The following is a 20,548-nucleotide window of genomic DNA, read 5'->3' as shown; positions in this document are numbered from 1 at the left end:
GCCAGCCAAAAGCAAGTCATTCATCACATGGAATAGACTACAGATTTCTCTCTAATTTAACTGTACCATGAAGACATTATTTCGATAATATTCAATCATATGTAAGAAAAATAAAGAAAGCAAGAGTGTGAATGGATAACATGATTTCAAGCCCATCTCAAGCGAAACTCCATCCTGAAAGAACATGAACTGTACTATCAGCCTAGTGTGATCTCAGCCCACGACAACAAGGTAAAAATAAGCAGGCCAATATACACCGTTGAAGTCTTAAACAAAGCACAAGCTGCATTGTGAGAAGGCAATCCAACATAGGTTCATAAACACCTATTACTTGGTGGAACAACTCAGCGTGAACCCGACACGGATGTGTCCCTAATCATATGTAGAGTTCTCCCCCTACTTCCATTTAGACTATTCCAGAATATGCAAGAAGCTACACAGGGTTTTATCCATGGGTCCTAACATAAAAGGAATCCCACTACCGATACCCAGCCCATAGCCCCTTAAGAAAGATTCTTAACGTAAGCCCACAATTCCAGATTTTTCCTTTACAGACAAACAAAAATTATCACTATTGAAAAACATGCACAGGCTGATCAAATTTGTGAAACATACAAAAAAGGAAATGACTAACGTCACATTCGAGTCAAAGATGTCAATGCACTTATCAATGCCAAGCAAGAACATCAGAATACTGAACCTAAAACCCCTTGCTTTTTTTTTTTTTTGCTTTACCTGAGATCCCAGGCCAACACCCAGCCGATTGACTGAGTCGGTTGGGCCTGCCCTGGCCTTGCCACAACCAGCACCTGTACCCAACCAACCGGGTCGGTTGGGTCCCTGCCAAAACTAACACCACGCCCAGCCGACTGCGTCGGCTGGGCCTGTCGCCTACCACCATCAACTAAAGTGATGACCCCAAATCCCCTTTATTTTTATTTTTCAGGGTTTCCATCCTAAGGAAAAACACAAAATCGAACTAGGGTTTCGATTTCTCATCCATTTCCATGAGAGGGGACCCGTACCTCTTATGGTGATTTTCCGATGGCCGGAGACGGTTGTCGCAGAGGGGTGCCAACTGGTGACGCTCCTTCCAACCGCCGTGAAGGGAGATGCTCGAGGGGCCCTTGACGCCTGCGGATGGCCGGTACTGGGCTCCTTCCTCCGGCGTGCGCACACACAGCGAAAGAGAGAGAGAGAGAGAGAGAGAGATGAACCAAACAGGGGAAAAGACTCGTTTGGGACCTCCTTTTGAAGAGGAAGGCCCGGCAAAATCGGAGCCCCCTTCCCTCCAGCGGCTGCGTTTCCAGCCTCCGCCCTTTCCTTCCTGCGATTTCGGTTAGGGTTCTCTCAGAACCCTAACCCCCTTCCTTCTTTTTTTTTTTTGTTCAGATATATCGGGCAACCCTTATCGAGTTGCCCCTTACTCTTATAAGCCCTGTTACACAGGGCTCGGCTCGGGTCCGGACCCGAGACCCGCAAGCCAAAATCCCAATGATATGGATCCACAGTTGGATCCAACTGGGGATCCCCAGATTAACCTTACAATAAAAATTTATTTTATTATTTTTATTTCCTACCTTTTTTTTTTTGTTGACACTATTTATAACTGCTTGCCCCTTTATGGGTCCTAGATCCGAAATGTGGATCTAGGCCCAAATTGCCTATTTTATTTTTTTGAAATATTTTGTAAGATAAACAAAAATTTAGTAGCAACATTTTTCGATTTTTACAGAAATCATCCACAAAGATAACATAGTACGAAAAACCTCCCTTGGATATCACCGGAGCTGGACCCCATACATCGGAGTGAACGATTTCAAAAGGTTTTGTTGTAAACATGGATCTTTGAGGAAAAGGAAGACTTCTCATTTTTCCAAGAATACATTCATTACAAACAAAATTTTCATTATAAAGATGCTTAACAAAAGGCAAATAAGAGATTTTAACAATGTTGGGATTGTAATGAGATATTGCGGAAATATAAAGAGTGCATACAAGCACATACAACAATGAAAAAGAGACAATATCACAAGTCCACGAAGGGACAATACAAGCACAAGCCTTTAAGAAGGCAACAATATACAAAGCCTCTTATTGAAAAGAGAGAGAAGCTCTCAAGAATGAAAAATATACAAGGGGATCACCCCTATTTATACAAAAGGAAGAGAAGAGAGGAGGAGGCAAAATGCCTCAAAAGGGGAGCCAAAAAGGGGGCTCCCATGGAGTCGTTGGGAGCCCCCAACGGTCACATTTGTGACCGTTGGGGGCTCCAACAACTCTATGTTGGAGCCCCTTTTTGATATTTAAAAAATACAAAAATAAAAGGAAAAAAAGAAAAAAAGAAAATACATTTAAATGAAAACTGAAAATAGTTGTTTTCTAAAACAACTATTGTGAAATTACAAAACTACCCCTTATCAGGTATTTTGTAATATACAGAATATATATATATATATATATTATATATATATATCTATTTTATATATATATATATATATATTAGATACATTTTAACACCCCCCCTCAAACTTTACGGGGAGATAACGGAAAGTTTGCCAAGAAGAAACATGAAGCGAGGAGCCGGAAGAGCTTTAGTGAAGAAGTCCGCCAACTGATATTCTGAAGTGACATACGGAAGAGAAATAGTTCCTCGCAAGAATTCGTCACGGACATAGTGGCAATCCATTTCGATATGTTTTGTACGCTCATGAAAAGTATGATTGCTCGCAATATAGATGGCACTCTTGTTGTCGCAACAAAGCTTTGAGGCTTCGGTGATATCAACTCCCATGTCTTTAAGCAAACTGCGAAGCCATACAAGTTCCATTGTCGTGGTTGCCATAGCCCTGTACTCAGCTTCAGTGGATGATAGTGAAACTTTCTGTTGCTTCTTGCATCGCCAGGCAATCAAAGAGTCTCCTAGAAAAACACAAAAACCAGTAGTTGAGACTCGATCATTGGGATTACCTCCCCAATCAGCATCAGTATAAGCAAGAAGATTCAAGGAAGAAGAGGAGGATAGAAATAGCCCTTTATTGATGGTATTCCGAATGTAGCGGATGATTCGGAGAACAGCACTCATATGCACAGTTGTAGGAGCATGCTGAAATTGGCTAACAGAGTGAACCGCATGAGTGATATCTGGTCTGGTGATAGTTAAATAGGTAAGAGACCCAATGAATTGTCTGTAAGGTGTAGGATCTTCCAGAAGAACCCCATCTTCCAACCGCAATTTGGCATTAATAACCTCGGAAGTCTCTACTTTCTTTTCATCGGAAATCCCAGACTTAGAACATATATCTGCAGCAAGCTTCATTTGTGACAAAATATATCCTCTAGGAGAATATGCAACTTCAATTCCAAGAAAATATCTGAGAAAACCTAAGTCAGACATATCAAAATTATTTTTTAACATATTTTTAACATTAATAATACTATTTTGATCATTCCGAGTGATAATCATATCATCAACATAAAGCAACAAAATTATGATACTAGAACCTGCATGTTTGACAAAAAGAGCAGTGTCAGTATAACAAGAGTGAAATCCTAACTTTATCATGATATCACTGAAACGATCATACCAAGCCTTAGGAGCTTGTTTAAGGCCATATAATGCCTTTAAAAGCCGAAGAGTTTGACCTTGCTTAAGATTTATTCCGGGTGGCGGATCCATATAAACTTCTTCACTTAAACTTCCATTTAAAAAGACATTTTTTACATCAAGTTGATAAATGGGCCATTTTTTGGTTGATGCAACAGCTATTAAAGTCCTAACACTGGTCATTCGAGCTACAGGAGCGAATGTTTCTTCGTAATCAATGCCATATTCTTGGGAGTATCCCTTAGCAACTAATCTAGCTTTATATCGTTCTAAAGAACCATCGCTTTTAGTTTTAACTTTGAAGACCCAGCGACAACCAATAGGTTTTTTGTGTGAGGGTAGATTAACTATTTCCCAAGTATTGGCCTTTTTTAGCGCATTAAGTTCAACTTGCATTGCTTCAACCCAATGAGGTATAGATTTAGCTTGATTATAATGTGCCGGTTCAAAATAAGAGTGTAAGGTTATTAAACATGCCCGATAGTTGGGAGTTAAGGAATCATAGGATACAAACCTATTTGGAGGTATTGATATTCTAGAAGAATGCCTAACTTGTGGTTCCTCAGTGGATTCAGAAATTTGAGAGTATTTTTCGAGGGCACTAATAGGATTTTCTTGATTTCTTCTTGAGTAAACATTTATATTGGTATCGCTATCATGAGCATTTATATTAGAATCACTGTCATTTGAGGGTGTTATGTCAAGAGGGGATACCTCACGAGAATCATCAATGTTTTCAAGAAAATCTTCTTGTATGTCATCAATAAGATCATTTAAGAATATATAGTCAATTTCATTTGTTTCTTCTAGTTTATCAAAACCGTTTTCTTCTTCTAGAAATGTTACATCTTTTGAAATATATAATTTATCATTCTTAAAATCATAACATCTATACCCTTTTTTATTTTCACCATATCCTAGAAATACACATTCAATTGCTTTTGGAGATAACTTATCCCTTTTGTGTGATAGGACAAAACATTTGCAACCAAAAATACGAAGACGATTGAAATCGGGTGAAAATTTAAAGAGTTTTTCATATGGAGAAGCATTTTTTAACTTAGAAGAGGGCATTCTATTGATTAAATAGATTGAAGTTAAGACTGCTTCGGCCCAAAACTTCTTTGGAATATTCTTAGAAATAAGTAATGTTCTAGCGGTTTCAATAATATGCCTATGTTTCCTTTCCGCTAGGCCATTTTGTTGGGGAGTCCTAGGACATGACTTTTGATGGCAAATGCCATTTAGGGTTAAATAGTTTTGGAATTCGTGAGATAAGTATTCGCCACCGGAATCGGATCTTAAAATAGATATGTTACTTTGAAATTGATTTTGAACTTTTTTATGAAAATCTTTAAAGAAAGTAAATACTTCTGATTTATGACTAAGGAAATAAATCCAAACATACCGAGTAAAATCATCAATAAACGTGACATAATATGAATAACCCCCTTTAGACATAACCGGAAAAGGCCCCCAAACATCCGAATGCACCAATTCAAAAGGCCTTGATGAAAGAAAAGTTCTAGTTGGAAATGGAATAGACTTCATTTTTCCAAAAATGCAATCTTTGCAATTAATTTCTTTTTCCTTACAAAATTTGTTTCCAAAAGGAAAGAGATACATTTTGGAATAACTTGGATGACCAAGTCTTTTATGCCAAGTTGCCATGTTTTTTTCTTGGACATAAGAACAAAAAAAGTTTGTAGGGAGATCAAGATGGTCCATATAATATAGGTCTCCCTTTCTATGGCCTTGCCCAATCCGCTTCCCGGACCGGAGATCCTGCACAAAGCAACCATTAGATGAGAAAGATATTTCACATCCATGGTCGGCAATTTGAGAAACCGAAAATAGGTTTAAATTTAGTTTAGGAACAACTCTTACTTTTGGAACACAAAAATTTTGTGAATCTTTAAAAGAACCAATACTTGAAATTTTTAAAAAAGTTCCATCGGCCGTAGAGACACAAGAGTCCTTTGAATTGGTGCAAACATCAACAAGTGCATTTTCATGAGGGGTCATATGAAAAGAAGCTCCGGAGTCAAGGATCCAAGAATACGTACCGGGTGAAGATGATGAAGCAATAGCCGCACCCGATGTGGACGAAGAAACTTTTAGCATTTGTTGGAGAGCCATAGATATTTGTCCAAGAGTTTCTTTGATGTCATTGTTCTTGCCTTCATCTTCTTTGGTGGTGGTTTCCTCAAGAGAAGCCACTTTAGGCTTGAAGGTTCCAATAAGCTTAGGACAAGCGGGTCTAATGTGACCCGACTCATTGCAATAATGACAAACAATCATTTTTCTTCCTCCATTGTAGTTTCCTTGTTTCCCAAAATGAGGAGGCTTATAGGTTCTAACATTATTACCCGGTTTGGATACGGCAAGGACTTCATCGACATGCTTACTCATGCCAAGCCTTGTCTCCTCTTGAGTGATTTCGGCAATAGCATCCTCAATAGGAGGAAAAATAGATCTATGGAGAAGTGAAGATCTCACTTGCTCAAATTCGGGACGAAGCCCAAAAAGAAATTGAAACAACCGCTCTTGTTCCATTTGTTTTTGCCTTAAATCAATGTCTTCCATAGAAACCCATTTTGGCTCCAAGAGAGCCAATTCATCCCATAGTGGGTTTAAAGCACTATAATAGTCTTGAATGCTAGAATCACCTTGCTTGGTGGTTCTAATCTTTTCTTGCAAGAAGTATGCTCTTGCAAGATGCTTTTGAGTATACATACCCTTCATAAAGGACCAAGCCTCATTGGCTCTACGGAATTTAGCTATATTAGCACATACCTTAAGCTCCACGTTATTCATAAACCACGCAAGGATTTTTGCGTGATTGCTTTCCCAATCTTCCACTTCCTTTTGATGACTTTCAATGGCCTTGAGGCGAGCATCTCCTTAAGAGCCTTTTCTTGACCTTCTTCAATCTTCGTGAGCATAAGCTTAGGTTCCGGAACGGAACCCATGACAAAACCCCAAAGCTTCTTCCCTTTGAGATTATTTTTCATTGCCGATGCCCACATCATATAATTCTTTCCATTGAGCTTGAAAGAAAGATCAATTTTTGTCTCCATGATGTTGCCAAGAAGTGAGAAGATATCTATTGGATATGAAATAACACGAACCACACCTTTCCTTTAAGAATCGAGTGGCTCTGATACCATGTAATGAGATATTGCGGAAATATAAAGAGTGTATACAAGCACATACAACAATGAAAAAGAGACAATATCACAAGTCCACGAAGGGACAATACAAGCACAAGCCTTTAAGAAGGCAACAATATACAAAGCCTCTTATTGAAAAGAGAGAGAAGCTCTCAAGAATGAAAAATATACAAGGGGATCACCCCTATTTATACAAAAGGAAGAGGAGAGAGGAGGAGGCAAAATGCCTCAAAAGGGGAGCCAAAAAGGGGGCTCCCATGGAGTCGTTGGGAGCCCCCAACGGTCACATTTGTGACCGTTGGGGGCTCCAACGACTCTATGTTGGAGCCCCTTTTTGATATTTAAAAAATACAAAAATAAAAGGAAAAAAAGAAAAAAAGAAAATACATTTAAATGAAAACTGAAAATAGTTGTTTTCTAAAACAACTATTGTGAAATTACAAAACTACCCCTTATCGAGTATTTTGTAATATACAGAATATATATATATATATATATATATATATATATATATATATATATATTAGATACATTTTAACAGGGATGACCCAATCTCTTATGCCATACATGAATATTTTTGTTTTGAGCAACATTACAAAATTGATTCTTGGGAATTTTAAGAAAATCAACATAGTAGAGGTCTCCTCTCCTAGAGCCTTCCCCAATCAATTTCCCGGACTGGCGATCCTATATCCAACATTTATTAGAAGAGAACTTTATATCGCAACCATAGTCCGAGAGTTGAGAAACGGAAAGTAAATTTAAGTTTAGTTTTGGAATAAGACGAATTTTTGGGATAAAAAAATCTTGTTTTTCAAAATTACCCATTCCTTTAATTTCAAGAGGGGTTCCATCCGCGGTTGAGACAAAAGATGGAAGGCGATTTTCAGAATAATTAGAGAGAAAACAATGACTTGGAGTCATATGAAACGAAGCACCAGAATCAAGTAGCCAAGATGTCTTACCAAGAGAGGAAGAAGATGACATGGCAGCTCCAGAAGTGCCTCCTTTGAGAAGAGGTTGAAGAGCATCCATAATTTGATGAAGCGAAAGAGGTTCATTCGATGTTGAAGGCCGTTCCTCCGATTGGGATGCTAAAGCCGCGGCGAGGAATTTCTTCCATTTAGGACAATTGGGTTTGATATGTCCCGGTTCTTTACAAAAATGGCAAGTTAATTTGCTATAATCTCTCTTGCCATATCGATCATTTTGCCCTTGATTTTTGAAATGGGGCGGTTTGTAGGTCTTCAAATTATTATCGGGTCTTGACACGGCATTGACTACTTCATAGTCATTTTGAGAAGGTTTAGCAAGAATGCTTAGGTTATTTTTACTAATCCCCATACGTGTTTCCTCACCACTTAGCTTGGTGATGACATCTTCAATAGATGGGGAGGTAAAAGGCGATAGAAGGGAGGACCGAATTTGCTCAAATTCGGGTCTAAGACCATTTAAGAAGTTGAAGAAACGATCTTCCTCAAGTTGTTTGTGCCTTAACTCAATAGCTTCTCCACTCCATTTTGGTTCGAGCATGGCAAGCTCGTCCCAAATAGATGATAATTCGGCAAAATATTCCCGAATAGATAAATCATTTTGTTGAAGAGTCAAGGCTTTCTTTTGGAGGTAGTATTTGTGAGACAAGTCTCTTGACGTATACATTTTTTCAAGGTATAACCAAGCTTCGGAGGCCCTTTTAAATTTGATGATGTTGGCATTGATCTTGGTTTCAACGGACGAAAAAATCCAAGACAATATTTTGAAGTTCTTCATTTCCCACTCATCATGCCTTTTGGAATATTCTTCTAAGGCCTTTTGTCTATCTTCTCCTTCAAGAATTTTGATTTCCCCTTTCTCTATAATAGAAACCTTGGGTTCGGGTTCCGATATGGATCCTTGAACATAACCCCAAAGACCTTTCCCTTTGATGTGGGCTTCCATGTTGCCGGCCCAAACATGGTAGTTTGAACCACTAAGTTTAAAACCAAGGGAGAAGTGGGAGTCTTTTTCACCCATTATGGAGAAGAGAAGATGAAAAATAAAGCATACCTTAACGAATTTTCAACCTTTTCTTGACAAAAGTTGCTTCTAAAATATTGCCCGGAGCAAGTGCTTTACTCAAAAACTTCACTAGCTTGAGGGCACGATTTTCGAGGTGCTTCACAAGAGGCGAGATACACGATCTTCTTTCTTCCAACGAGGCTCTGATACCATGTGAAAGTATCTCCAACAAGATACTAATATCAAGACCTTAATATTCTTGATATTGAACCCACCACGAAAGCACAATAAGAACACTTTAGAACACTTGTGCACAAAAAGCACAACCCACAAATAACTCACAAATGCACAAAGGCATAAAATAATGGAATCAATTTATTGAGAACTTGGGCTTTGACTCAAAGCCATGGAGAAATACAAAGGGGAGAACCCCTATTTATAACATCACTAAAGGGGGCCTTGGAGGGGCTCCACCCATAGTCGTTGGAGCCCCTCCAACGGTCACAAATGTGACCGTTGGAGAGGGCCCAACGACTATGTTGGTGGGCCCCCCAAGGTACCTTTTAGGTACACATCCAAAAAGAAATAAAAAGAACAAAAAGAAAAATAAAAATAAAAGAAAAATAATTATAGTCACATCCGAAAAGTGAATGTGCGCAAAAATAGGGAAAAGACTAAACTACCCTTATGACAAAATAAATAGAAATATATATTTTATATATATATATATATTTGAGTAGATACATATACATATATATTAATATATGTATATGTATTACCATATATATATAAAATATATATATTACATTATATGATTAATGTACATAATTTAACTCTCCATTTAGGAATGCATTTTTTACATCAATTTGGTATATGTTCCATTTTTTAATGGATGCAATAGTGATCAAACACCGGACGGTAACCATTCGTGCAACAGGAGCAAAAGTCTTCTCATAATCGATACCATATTCCTGGCTATAGCCTTTTGCAACAAGTCGTGCTTTATATCTTTCAAGACTCCCGTCACTCTTAGTTTTTACCTTAAAAACCCACCTACAACCTATTGATTTCTTTCCTTTTGGAAGATATTGAAAGATCCAAGTTTTGGCTTTGTTGAGGGCTCTAAGTTCGTTATCCATAGTGTCCCTCCATTCTATCATTTTTTTAGCTTCTTCAAAATTCCTAGGCTCTTGATATGAGTGAATGGCACTGAGACATGCCCTATGTTTTGGAGAGAATGACTCATAGGATATAAATCTAGAAGGATTTTTCCTAGGTCTTTCAGTTCTTCGAGAGTGGTTGGAAGGTTCACTAAGGTCACTATACTTTTCTATTGCACTTCTAAAGGTACTTTTATCTTTATGTATATAGGTAATTGGTTCAACTGTTATTTCTTCTGCATGTTGGATGGGTTGTGGAATATTTTCACTTATGTCATCATCCTCATTTAATTCATCATCACAAAACAAATCCTCGTTCCTAGATAATAACTCAAACAAAAAAGAGTAGTCGGCATTATCTTCATGAGTTTTATGTTCTTCAAAACCACTCATATTTTCTAAAAAAGTTACGTTTCTTGAGACATATAGTTTGTCATTTTTAATATCATAACACCTAAATCTTTTTTGTGTTTCGGAATATCCCAAAAATGCACAAGGAATAGCTTTGGAAGATAGTTTATCATTCTTGTCGGTGAGGACAAAACATTTACAACCAAAAATTCTTAGTCTATTGTAGTCGGGTTTCTTTTTATACAAGGTTTCAAAAGGGGATATTTGATTCAAATTTTTGGATGGAAGTCGATTTATGAGATAAACCGATGCAAAAGCCGCTTTGGCCAAAAATCTTTTTGGAATTTTTTGAGAAATGAGTAAGGTCCTTATAGTTTCAATTATATGTCTATGTTTTCGTTCAGCTAATCCATTTTGTTGAGGTGTTTTTGGGCAAGACCTTTTATGAACAATTCAATTATTTTCAATGTAACTTTTGAACTCATTTGAAAGATATTCTCCTCCGGAATCGGTTCTAAAAATTTGTAATTTACTATTGAATTGATTTTGTATCATCATATGAAAAACCTTAAAGGTAGAGAAAACCTCATGTTTATGTTTGAGGAAGTAAATCCAACTATATCTTGATAAATCATCAACATAGATAACATAATATGAAAAACCTCCTTTAGATACTACGGGTGCTGGTCCCCATACATCCAAATGCACAATTTCAAAAGACTTAGATGAAAACATAGTTCTTTGTCCAAAAGGTAAGCTTCTCATTTTACCAAGAATACAATCATTACAATTGAAATTGTCTTTACATAAAGTTTTAGCAAAATGTAAATGAGAGAGCTTGGCAATATTTGGATGACCAAGGCGTTTATGCCAAACATTTATATCCTTATGTTGGGCAATATTACAAAAAGATTGTTTTGGAATTTGATGAAATTCCATTAAGTATAGATCTCTCTTTCTAAAGCCTTCCCCAATCAACTTCCCAGACCGGTGATCCTGTATCCAACATTTATTTGATGAGAACTTGATATCACACCCATGATCCGATAGTTGAGAGACGAAAAGCAAATTTAAATTCAATTTTTGGATAAATCTAACTTTCGGAATAAAAAAACCCTGTCTTTCAAAATCTCCAATTCTTTTTATTTCAAGAGAAGCCTCATCCGCGGTAGAGACAAAAGAAGAGAAAACTTTTTTTGAGTAATTAGAAAAAGCAAAAACATTTGGAGTCATGTGAAAAGATGCACCCGAGTCTAAGAGCCAAAGAGTCTTACCGGGAAGAGAGAAGGTAGTCATGGCGGCTTCGGAGACGGATCCCTTGAGGAGAGGTTGAAGAGCTTTCATGATTTGATTTAGAGACAAAGTAGCATGGTTGGAAGTTGAAGGTCCTTCCTCCTTGATTAGTTGGAAAGTTGTATACATAGCCACCATCTTTTTTCATTTAGGACATACCGGTTTAATGTGTCCCGATTCTTTGCAAAAGTGGCATATGATCTTACTATAATCTCTTCTTCCATAATGCCCACCATTTTCTCTTCCTCCTTGACTTTTGTTGAAGTGAGGGGGTTTATATGTTGACATTATTCCCCAGTCTTGAGACGGCATAAGCACCCTCGTCCTCATCCTTAGAAGGAACGGCCAACACACTTGGATTAGTTTTATTCATCCACAATCTAGTTTCTTCTCCACTTAGTTTGGTAAGCACATCTTCCAATGGAGGAGAAGAAAATGAAGACAAAAGAGAGGACCTAGTTTGTTAGAATTCGGGTCTAAGCCCATTTAAGAACTTGAAGAAGTGATCATCTTCTAATTGTTTGTCTCTTAATTCAATTACCTCTCCACTCCATTTAGGTTCTTGGAGAGCAAGTTCATCCCAAATCGTGGATAACTTGGCAAAGTATTCTCTAGCGGTCATTTCACCTTGTTGAAGAGTTAATGTCTTCTTTTGAATATAATATTTATGGGACAAATCTCTTGAAGTATACATTCTTTCAAGATACTCCCATACTTGAAACGCTTTCTTGAACTTCAAGATATTGGCATTTATTTTCGTTTCAACGGAAGAGAAGAACCATGAAAGAATTTTGTAGTTCTTCATCTCTCATTTTTCATGCTTTTTGTTGTATTCTTCAAAGGCTTTTTCTCTCTCTTCACCATCAAAAACTTTGATTTCACCCCTCTCAATAATAGTGATCTTAGGTTCGGGTTCGGGAATGGTTCCTTTGACGTATCCCCAAAGACCTTTCCCCTTAATGTGAGCCTCCATGTTCCCGGCCCAAACATAGTAGTTGGAGCCATTTAATTTAAAACCAAGTGAAAAATGAGACTCTTTTTCACCCATTAGAGAGGGAATGGTGGAGAAAAAATACGTACCACAAAGGGATTTTTAAATCTTACTTGACGTAAAAACCTTCCAAAATAATGAAGGAAGAGAAGCCCATACGGTTTTCACCAAGAAACCAAAAGCACGCTTTTCGAAGCACTTGCAAATACGAAGAATCCCACGATCTTCAAACTTCAACCTTGCTCTGATACCATGTAAAAATATCTCAAAAAGAGATAAAGTGCACAACACCACAAGAGGTATGTGCACAAAGGCACGAGAATACTTTAGAACAAATGTACAATAGAGAAACGCAAATGCACAAAGGCACATAAAACTAAAGAATCTTTATTTGAGAAGTATGGAGAACATAAGCTCCATGGAGTAAAAAATACAAAGGGGGATCTCCCCTATTTATAAGTAAGGAGCCTTAGAGGGGCTCCACTAGCTGTTGGAGCCCCTCCAACGGTTAGAATTCTAACCGTTGGAGGGGTCCAACAGCTAGTGTTGAGCCCCCTCCAAGTTGACCTTGGTCAACAAAAATGAAAGGAAAAAGAAAAGAAAAGAAAAAAGTAAAAAATATCACAACATATTCATAATTATGAATATGCGCAAAAGTGGGGAAATGACTATAATACCCTTGTGGATTTTACAAGAAGAAAGAGAAACATATATTTACATATATCTAAAGATGGATACATATATATATATATATGTTATATATATGTATCTCTCTTTAGATATATGTAAAAATAATATATATATATATAAAAGAGATACATTTTAACAAAGGGGACCGTCCAGCACTAGGATGGTCCAAACCGTCCAGCAAAACCTGGACCATCCAAATCAGATGATCCAGATTGATCTAGACTTGTCCTCTCTCTCTCTCTCAATATATATATATATATGCTTCCTGCCTCCGAACCCACTTTTTCCCTTTCCCTCCAACCCCCTCAGCAATCATTACTCTAGCAGGCTGTGTAACGCCCCAAATTTCAAACTTGCGAACATTTTCAGAAAAACAGGCAAGAGACTACAAATATCTCTTTCTTTCAGAGTTGTTTTATGAAATCAACGGGAGATTTTGCTTTTGATAAATCATAAGGCAAGCTGACAACTTTAGGCACGTTAGCTAAAAGAACCAAAACTCACAAGATTCGGATATCCCAAGGAAAATCCGATACAAACCCATAGCGTCCAGGACGCGAGCTAAGAGCAGGAAGAAGAAGTCTTGAAGCCATCTTGCAATCGCGCCATCGCCCGTAGTGTACCTAATCATCACCTGTACCCATAGAATGGGTTAGTTTCGCGAAAAACTAGTAGGTGCACAAGAGAGACTACAAGGAACTGAATTAAGTACATTTAATTCAGTAGGCTACGCAGTTTAAAGCAGATATGTAGTTAAACAGGTAAGCAATGCAAGCAGGTGAATAGTGCAAACACATAAGTAATACAAGCGAGTCAGCAGTGCAAGCGAGTAAGGAGTGCAAGCGCGTAAGCAGGGCAAACAGTAAGCAGTTCAAGGCAAGTAAGCGGTTCAAAGCAAGTAAGCAGTTCAAGGCAAGTAAGCAGTTCAAAGCAAGTAAGCAGTTCAACTGACAAACGCAGCATACGATTCAATTGATCGTAGACTGTGAACCACCATACAACTAGCTTGTTCTCGTTCCTAGAACGAGGTCTCTGCACTAAAACACTATCAGGACATCGTTGGTCGCTCTCACGACTTCTAACAAACGCTTTGTCCTGAACAACCTTAATCTATTCTCATCTCTGAAGGCCTTTCGCAGCCAACAGTCACCGGTTATGACGCACTAAGGCGTCATATTTCCTCAGAAAAGCTCACCCTTCCGTAGAAGGTCTAAAACATAATCACTAACTCAAATCGCTAATGATCTGATTCTCACATATGAGTCCTGCATGTAATCATGCTGAAACAAAAGCCAAAACTATGAATTCATAGTTGGCTATCACAAACAATCGCAGAAGATCGTCACAACTCACCATAACTTTCTGTGGCAAGCAAAAACACAAGATCCACATCGGATCGCTCGGTCCGAGAGATATACGACCGGACAAGGAATTACAGCCCTAGAGGGTATACCTGATCTTGGACCATACACTTCCTCACAGGAGTTCACCAACTTCGCGGTTACCCGTTCGTGGACACTGTACATCCTCACAGAGATTCTACCGCTCTAGCAGGGTCACCTGGTCTTGACCATACATACCCCCACAACGAACCCTTTAGGAAGCGGGTCCCCAACAAATGCCATATCCAATGAAAATCATTGTGATACGCGCATCAACACAAATGACTGTTCTCAGGGTCGATAGCCACTAATACAAACAACAAGATCAACGCCCGGATCACCTGGTCTGGGACATGTATAACCTCACAAGGAATTCTGCCCTAGATGGTATACCTGGTCTTGGACCATACACTTCATCACAGGAGTTCACCGTCTTTGTGGCTACCCGTTCGCGGACAGTGTACATCCTCACAGAGAATCTACCACTCTAGCCGGGTACCTGGTCTTGATCATACACGCCCTCGCAGATAATCCTTTGGAGATCAGGTGCTCGACAGACACCCCACTCAGTGATGCATGCATCATTAATCGACTGCTCTGAACCATTGACCGCCTCGGGGTCAGTAGCCACAATATGAGCACAAGCATGCATATCAGCAATATGCATCATATCACTTCACATAGAAGCATATAATCCTACGCATCGTGTTATTGCCACCAGGAATATTGCAATCCTCAAATAGGCCCTCAAAGCATGTGTAAACGACACATGAGAACGCGCAAATATGGCAATTCAGTTGATTCTATGGGCGAAGGGTAACTAACTCTACCCGTCAGCCAAACAAAACAACTGAATAAGACAAGCACTCATAACAATGCTCGTAAAACATATAATTACCATAAAATGGCTCAGTCCATCAACAAGTAATTAAATCAATCGTAAGGCATAAACCATTACATCACAAGCCATTCATAAGCAATCATACGGCAACAGTTATATCACAATATGTAAGCAGCTTATAAGACAAGCGGCCACATCAATCCTAGTTGCCACCAGTTCGTAGATTACGAGCTGTATGCAATCACATCAATCATAAGAGATGCAAGTCAACAAGTGCTACGCTACAATAAGCACCAAACAGTTCGACCAAGGGATAAAGCAAGTCACATGCTAATATGTAGCAACTGGCATGATGCTATTATTATAAGTATTTAACCAGTATGAGAAGCTCCTTATTACTCCGCAAAGAACTGCGTAAGCAGTTTAACCAACTAGAGTAACGCCTTGACAGGCGTGCACAGCTCAACGAGTAGCATACTGAACTATCGAGCAAGCAAGTGAATTAGTAGTGCAAGCGAAGCAGTAGTGCAAGCGAATCAGTAGTGCAAGAGAAGCAGTAGTGCAAGCGAAGCAGTAGTGCAAGCGAATCTCACGACTGAACGACCAGTGTGAACAGACCTTATGTTTCGATAATTACGAACCTGCGGGTACGCGCAGGCAAAACGTAGAACCAACTGAAACTAGTTCGGGCGTCTGTTATTCTATGTATTTTCAATAACCCGAATAGCTAGTTGAGTTCACTCCAAAGGGACGGCTTTAGCCGAGAGAGGATTCCCCAAAGGAGGTTGTGCCACGGACGCATCCAACTTCTGCAGAAGTGTTAAGCTAACTAATGTAGCCCCTTTCCCCTAACTCCAATGACTGGGGAGGCCGGATCGTTGCCCATAGGGTGGTTGTTAACAACCTGTCCATTGGAGTTTGTATCGCTCTGTCCTCTCCCTTGACAGACACAAAGAAGCGAATAGGTACGTTAGGCGTTGCTTAACTAACGACCCATTCTATGTTGTGGTATTTCAACCACTCGAGCATCTTGCCTGTGAAGGCAAATGTGAGGCCATTTATGTGATTACAGCATTATGCATTTAGCACTATCCGAGGTCGCACGACCGTCTCATCCGATCATCGCAGTACTAGACGTGTCGTGCACGACTACAAGTACTCTAGGATGAAGGGGGTATAGCTCCTCAATAGAAGCCGCAACAGGAGTGTTTCACAAAGATGTAAAGTTTATCAACTTTACTCTATCTTTTGAAACAGCAGTACCTTATTCCAACATAATGCATGTGATTATCTCGAATCACATCCGCTATCGGGGTATCTACATGTCTCGCATGACTCGATACCGGCCTCGATAGATAGGATACGGGTTTCTCAACAGAATACCCGCTAAGAAGTTCGCTTGAACCCCCAATTCGGGATCACCTGAGATATGCCAAAAAGGCGAGCAGAACCGGTCAGTCACATCCTGCCAAATGCTTCGATTTGGAGCAGTCTTTGATGCTTTTGCGCAGCTCCCTGAAACCTCAAGTCGACTCTACAGGACTGCACGCACGAAGGGCCAGGATCCTTGCGAGGTATCTCTCTCCTTAGACGAGGATGTGCCACTCGCTCCAACTGAACTCTTGTCGTAAAAGGGAGAGGGTAAATGCCCCTTGCATCCTCCACGAGGATGCCTTTAAGGCATACGCAAAGAGCAAGAACCTGCACGTCATCTGCAATAGCAAGGCAATACCAACACATATGCAAAGGCAAGAGCCTAGGCGCAAAGCGCGACGGCAAAGTAAAGGCGGTAAGCAGAAGTACAACGCAAAACCTTCGCGCGATGTGCGACGACAAAGTAAAGGACAAGGATCACAAAACCGCGTCCTTGAGTTAAATGTGTACTCGTATATATATATATATATATATATATATATATATATATATATATATATATATATATATATTTATTTATTTATTTATTTATTTAATGGTCCCTTTTTAGTTAATTGAACTTAATTCAATTGTCCAAGTCTTCTGTGCAATCTTCCCCTACCTTTGAGAGTTGCAAGCTTGCTGTCGTCCGCGGATGTACGCGATGGACGGCTCGGGTCGCGGAGCGCGATCAGGATCCGTTGCACGAGCTGCAAAAGTAACGATCTTAGCAAGCTACCACCAAAAATAGAAGGTCGGGGGCACTGTCGCCGTCCTGACGTAAGGAAAGCAGAGGCAAGGGCACCGTGCCCTTCCGCACCTGTCATAAGTGCAAGAAACAAGAAGCAGGGGGTTGCACCCCTGCCTGAAGAAAACAACGAGGGAGACTTCGCCCTACCTGCCAAGAGAGCAAGGAGGCGAGGCCCTTCCCTGCTAGCCACTAAGGGGGAGGCAGGGGGCTTCGCCCCTACCTGCCAAGAATGCAAAGAGGGGTAGGGGACTCCGTCCTCCGCCATCTCTGAAAAAAGGGTCGCGGCGACGACCCTGTTCTGTCCTGCAAAAAGAAACAAAGACAGGGAATGAGCCCCTGTTTGCCAAGCAAAAACAGAACACAGGGAGGGCTTGGTCCTCCCCTACCCAGTAAGCATAGGGCGGCGGGAAGAAACCCAGTCCTCCCATCGTGCCCATCGATCGCAGAAAAGACACAGACAGAGGGCTCTGCCCCGCCCAGCCTGACGTGAAAGAACAACGACAGGGGGCTCTGCCCCCTGTCGATCGAACCGAAAAGGGAGACAGGGGGGTCCCCCTGCCTACAAGCGGCGAGGACAGGGGGCTCTGCCCCCTGTCGGTCGGCTGAACACGGAGAAGGCGAGGGTTCAGGGAGGGCTCAACCCCCTCCCCTGTCGCATCTGTGAGCAGGGAGGGGCTAGACCCTCCCTCCCCTGCTGACAGGAGAGAAGGGAGGGGCTCGACCCCCTCCCCTGCCGATATAGGGAGCAGGGAGGGGAGCTCAACCCCTCCCCTGCCATGACAGAAGGAACGGAGAGGAGGGGGGCTCGACCCTCCTCTACCGTAACAGGAGGCAGGAAGGAGGGGCTTGGCCCCTCCTCTGCCGTAACAGAGGGAATAGAGAGGAGGGGGGCGAGCCCCTCCTCTACCGTAACAAGAGGCAGGAAGGATGGGCTCGGCCCCTCCTCTGTCGTGACAAGAGGCAGGAAGGATGGGCTCGGCCCCTCCTCTGCCGTGACGGAAGCAGGGAGGGGGCTCAGCCCCTCCCCTGCCGTAACGAAAGAAGGGAGGAGGCTCAGCCCCCTCCCCTACCGTAACGAAGAGCAGGGAGGGGTGTCGAGCCCCTCCCCTGCTAAAAGAGGGCACAGGAAGGGGATTTGACCCCTCCTGTGGCCATAGAGAGAGATGTGAGGAAGAGAGAAGAGACTGAGAGGGAAAGGAGGGGCGTACTTGGTGGTCGCCGACGGCGGCAGCGTCGGCGTCGGAGGGAGGTCGCAGGGAGGATCGTTGGTCGTCGGGGAGGCTTGCCGGACTGAGAAAATGGAAGAGACGAGAGGGCGAAAGGGGGAGTCGATCGTGGAAGAGAGACCGAGAGACGAGAGGGGGAAGGAGGAAGGAGGTTTCGAGAGCCTCCCCCCTTCGTCGCTGCGTGCTTTTAAAAGCACGCAGCCGACTAACTTACCCGGGTCGGATCCAGGCCCGGATCCAAAAAAAAAAAATTATCCGATTATTACAGGCTGTCGCAGGTGGTCAGCCGACGGCCAGCAACCGCCTGGGCAGCCCATTAGAGACATTTTATTTTGTTTTTCCTGATTGAGGGCAGCCACCACCATTCGGTGGGCTACCCACCGGCAGAGAGAGAGAGGTGGTCATCAGTGGCTGTTGGGTCAGCGGCGACCATTCAGCGATTATGTGGCTGGCAGCCCACCAGAAGGAGGTAGAAGGCAGGGGTGAGGAAAGGGACGGAAGGGGACATCGGAAGAATGGGGAAGGGAGTGGGAGGGCAGGGCAAAGGAGCAGAGAAAGAGAGGGGAGGGCAGAGGAACAGAGAAAGAGACCACCATTGACAACAGTCTGGTTATCTGACGGCTGGCCAGCGGCCTCGAGGAAGCAATGAAAGGCTTGGTGGAAGGTGGGGATGGTGGTCATCGGCGGCAGGGGGGGGGGGGGAACAAGTCCAGATCAGTCTAGACCGTCCAATCAGAAAAAATCAAACAGTCTAAAGACTCTAAACTGACTTGGACGGTTTCGACCGTCCAGGCGCTCGACAGTCCCCCTTCCCTATATATATAGTTGTTAAAATCCAACTGACTCACTAGGTTGACCTGCCCGAGTCACGAGTCAAACTCAAATGATTTGACACCCCAGTCACTGGGTTTTCAAACCATGAAATCTACTGATAATGATGATTCTTATCTATAATCACATTGACACACGTGCATGTGCGCATATGTATACGCATATCTCCATCATTGCTATAAAGTGAAGGTCCATTTTTGTCCAGTTCTTGGGTTTGACACACATTGATAACAACAGTCAATTGTTTGATGCATAGGGATATTTTGTCATGTATTCTTGTAACATATATTAATATAGGGTTGCTGGAGAGGGGTGGACACATTTTGACCCTTCTTTCTCATTGTCAAACCTGTCTTCTTCTATCCAACTTTTCTTTCTCTGCTCTCATTTCTTCTTGACGTCATCATGTAGGTACTCCAAGACTACAAGATGTAGAAGCCCATTAAAGAACAATCACCAAGCTTTATCCCAACTACATGGGGACGGGTTTACTAGTACTATTTCTCTATTCCTTCTTGTTACTACAGTTAAATATCAATCGCTTTACAATATATCACCTCTCATTATCCACAGATATTAATGGATCTTATGGTTCCACCAATGGAAAAATTGGTGGCTTTGCTTATTGCTTATTTGTATATCTTTTCTTCTTTATCCTGAATTAGACCCAATTTTGTTGTCATCCGAAAATAAACAAAACTCCCCCCAAGCCTTTAATGGTACTTTCAGAAAAATCCTTCATTCTTTTTTCTTCTAATTCTGCCTTTACTTGAGTTTTTACCCTATGAAAGCTAGTTCCAAGCTTGGATAAAGGAAATGGTGACGTCAGTGGCAACAGCCC

At 41.1% G+C, this 20,548-nt stretch overlaps 1 protein-coding gene across 2 annotated transcripts in view; it reads right to left on the bottom strand.

Annotated features, from left to right (window-relative positions):
- The window catches only part of LOC149813448 (kinesin-like protein KIN-UC), a 114,032-nt gene that overhangs the window by 21,708 nt on the left and 71,776 nt on the right, over positions 1 to 20,548 (bottom strand). The window contains exon 12 of one of the 2 annotated variants that reach the window (XM_089992334.1): positions 13,702 to 13,897. The exons of the other annotated variant lie outside the window; for it this stretch is intronic. Coding sequence (XP_089848460.1) covers positions 13,748 to 13,897 — 150 coding nt within the window. The 3' untranslated portion in view covers positions 13,702 to 13,747. Of the gene's footprint in view, positions 1 to 13,701; positions 13,898 to 20,548 lie in introns of those variants that run through there. 2 annotated transcript variants of the gene reach the window in all.

The sequence above is a fragment of the Nuphar pumila genome, chromosome 16 (genome assembly GCF_984573655.1).
Source record: "Nuphar pumila chromosome 16, dmNupPumi1.hap1.1, whole genome shotgun sequence".
Classification (NCBI taxonomy): domain Eukaryota; kingdom Viridiplantae; phylum Streptophyta; class Magnoliopsida; order Nymphaeales; family Nymphaeaceae; genus Nuphar; species Nuphar pumila.
This window is presented reverse-complemented; position numbering and strand designations above follow the sequence as displayed.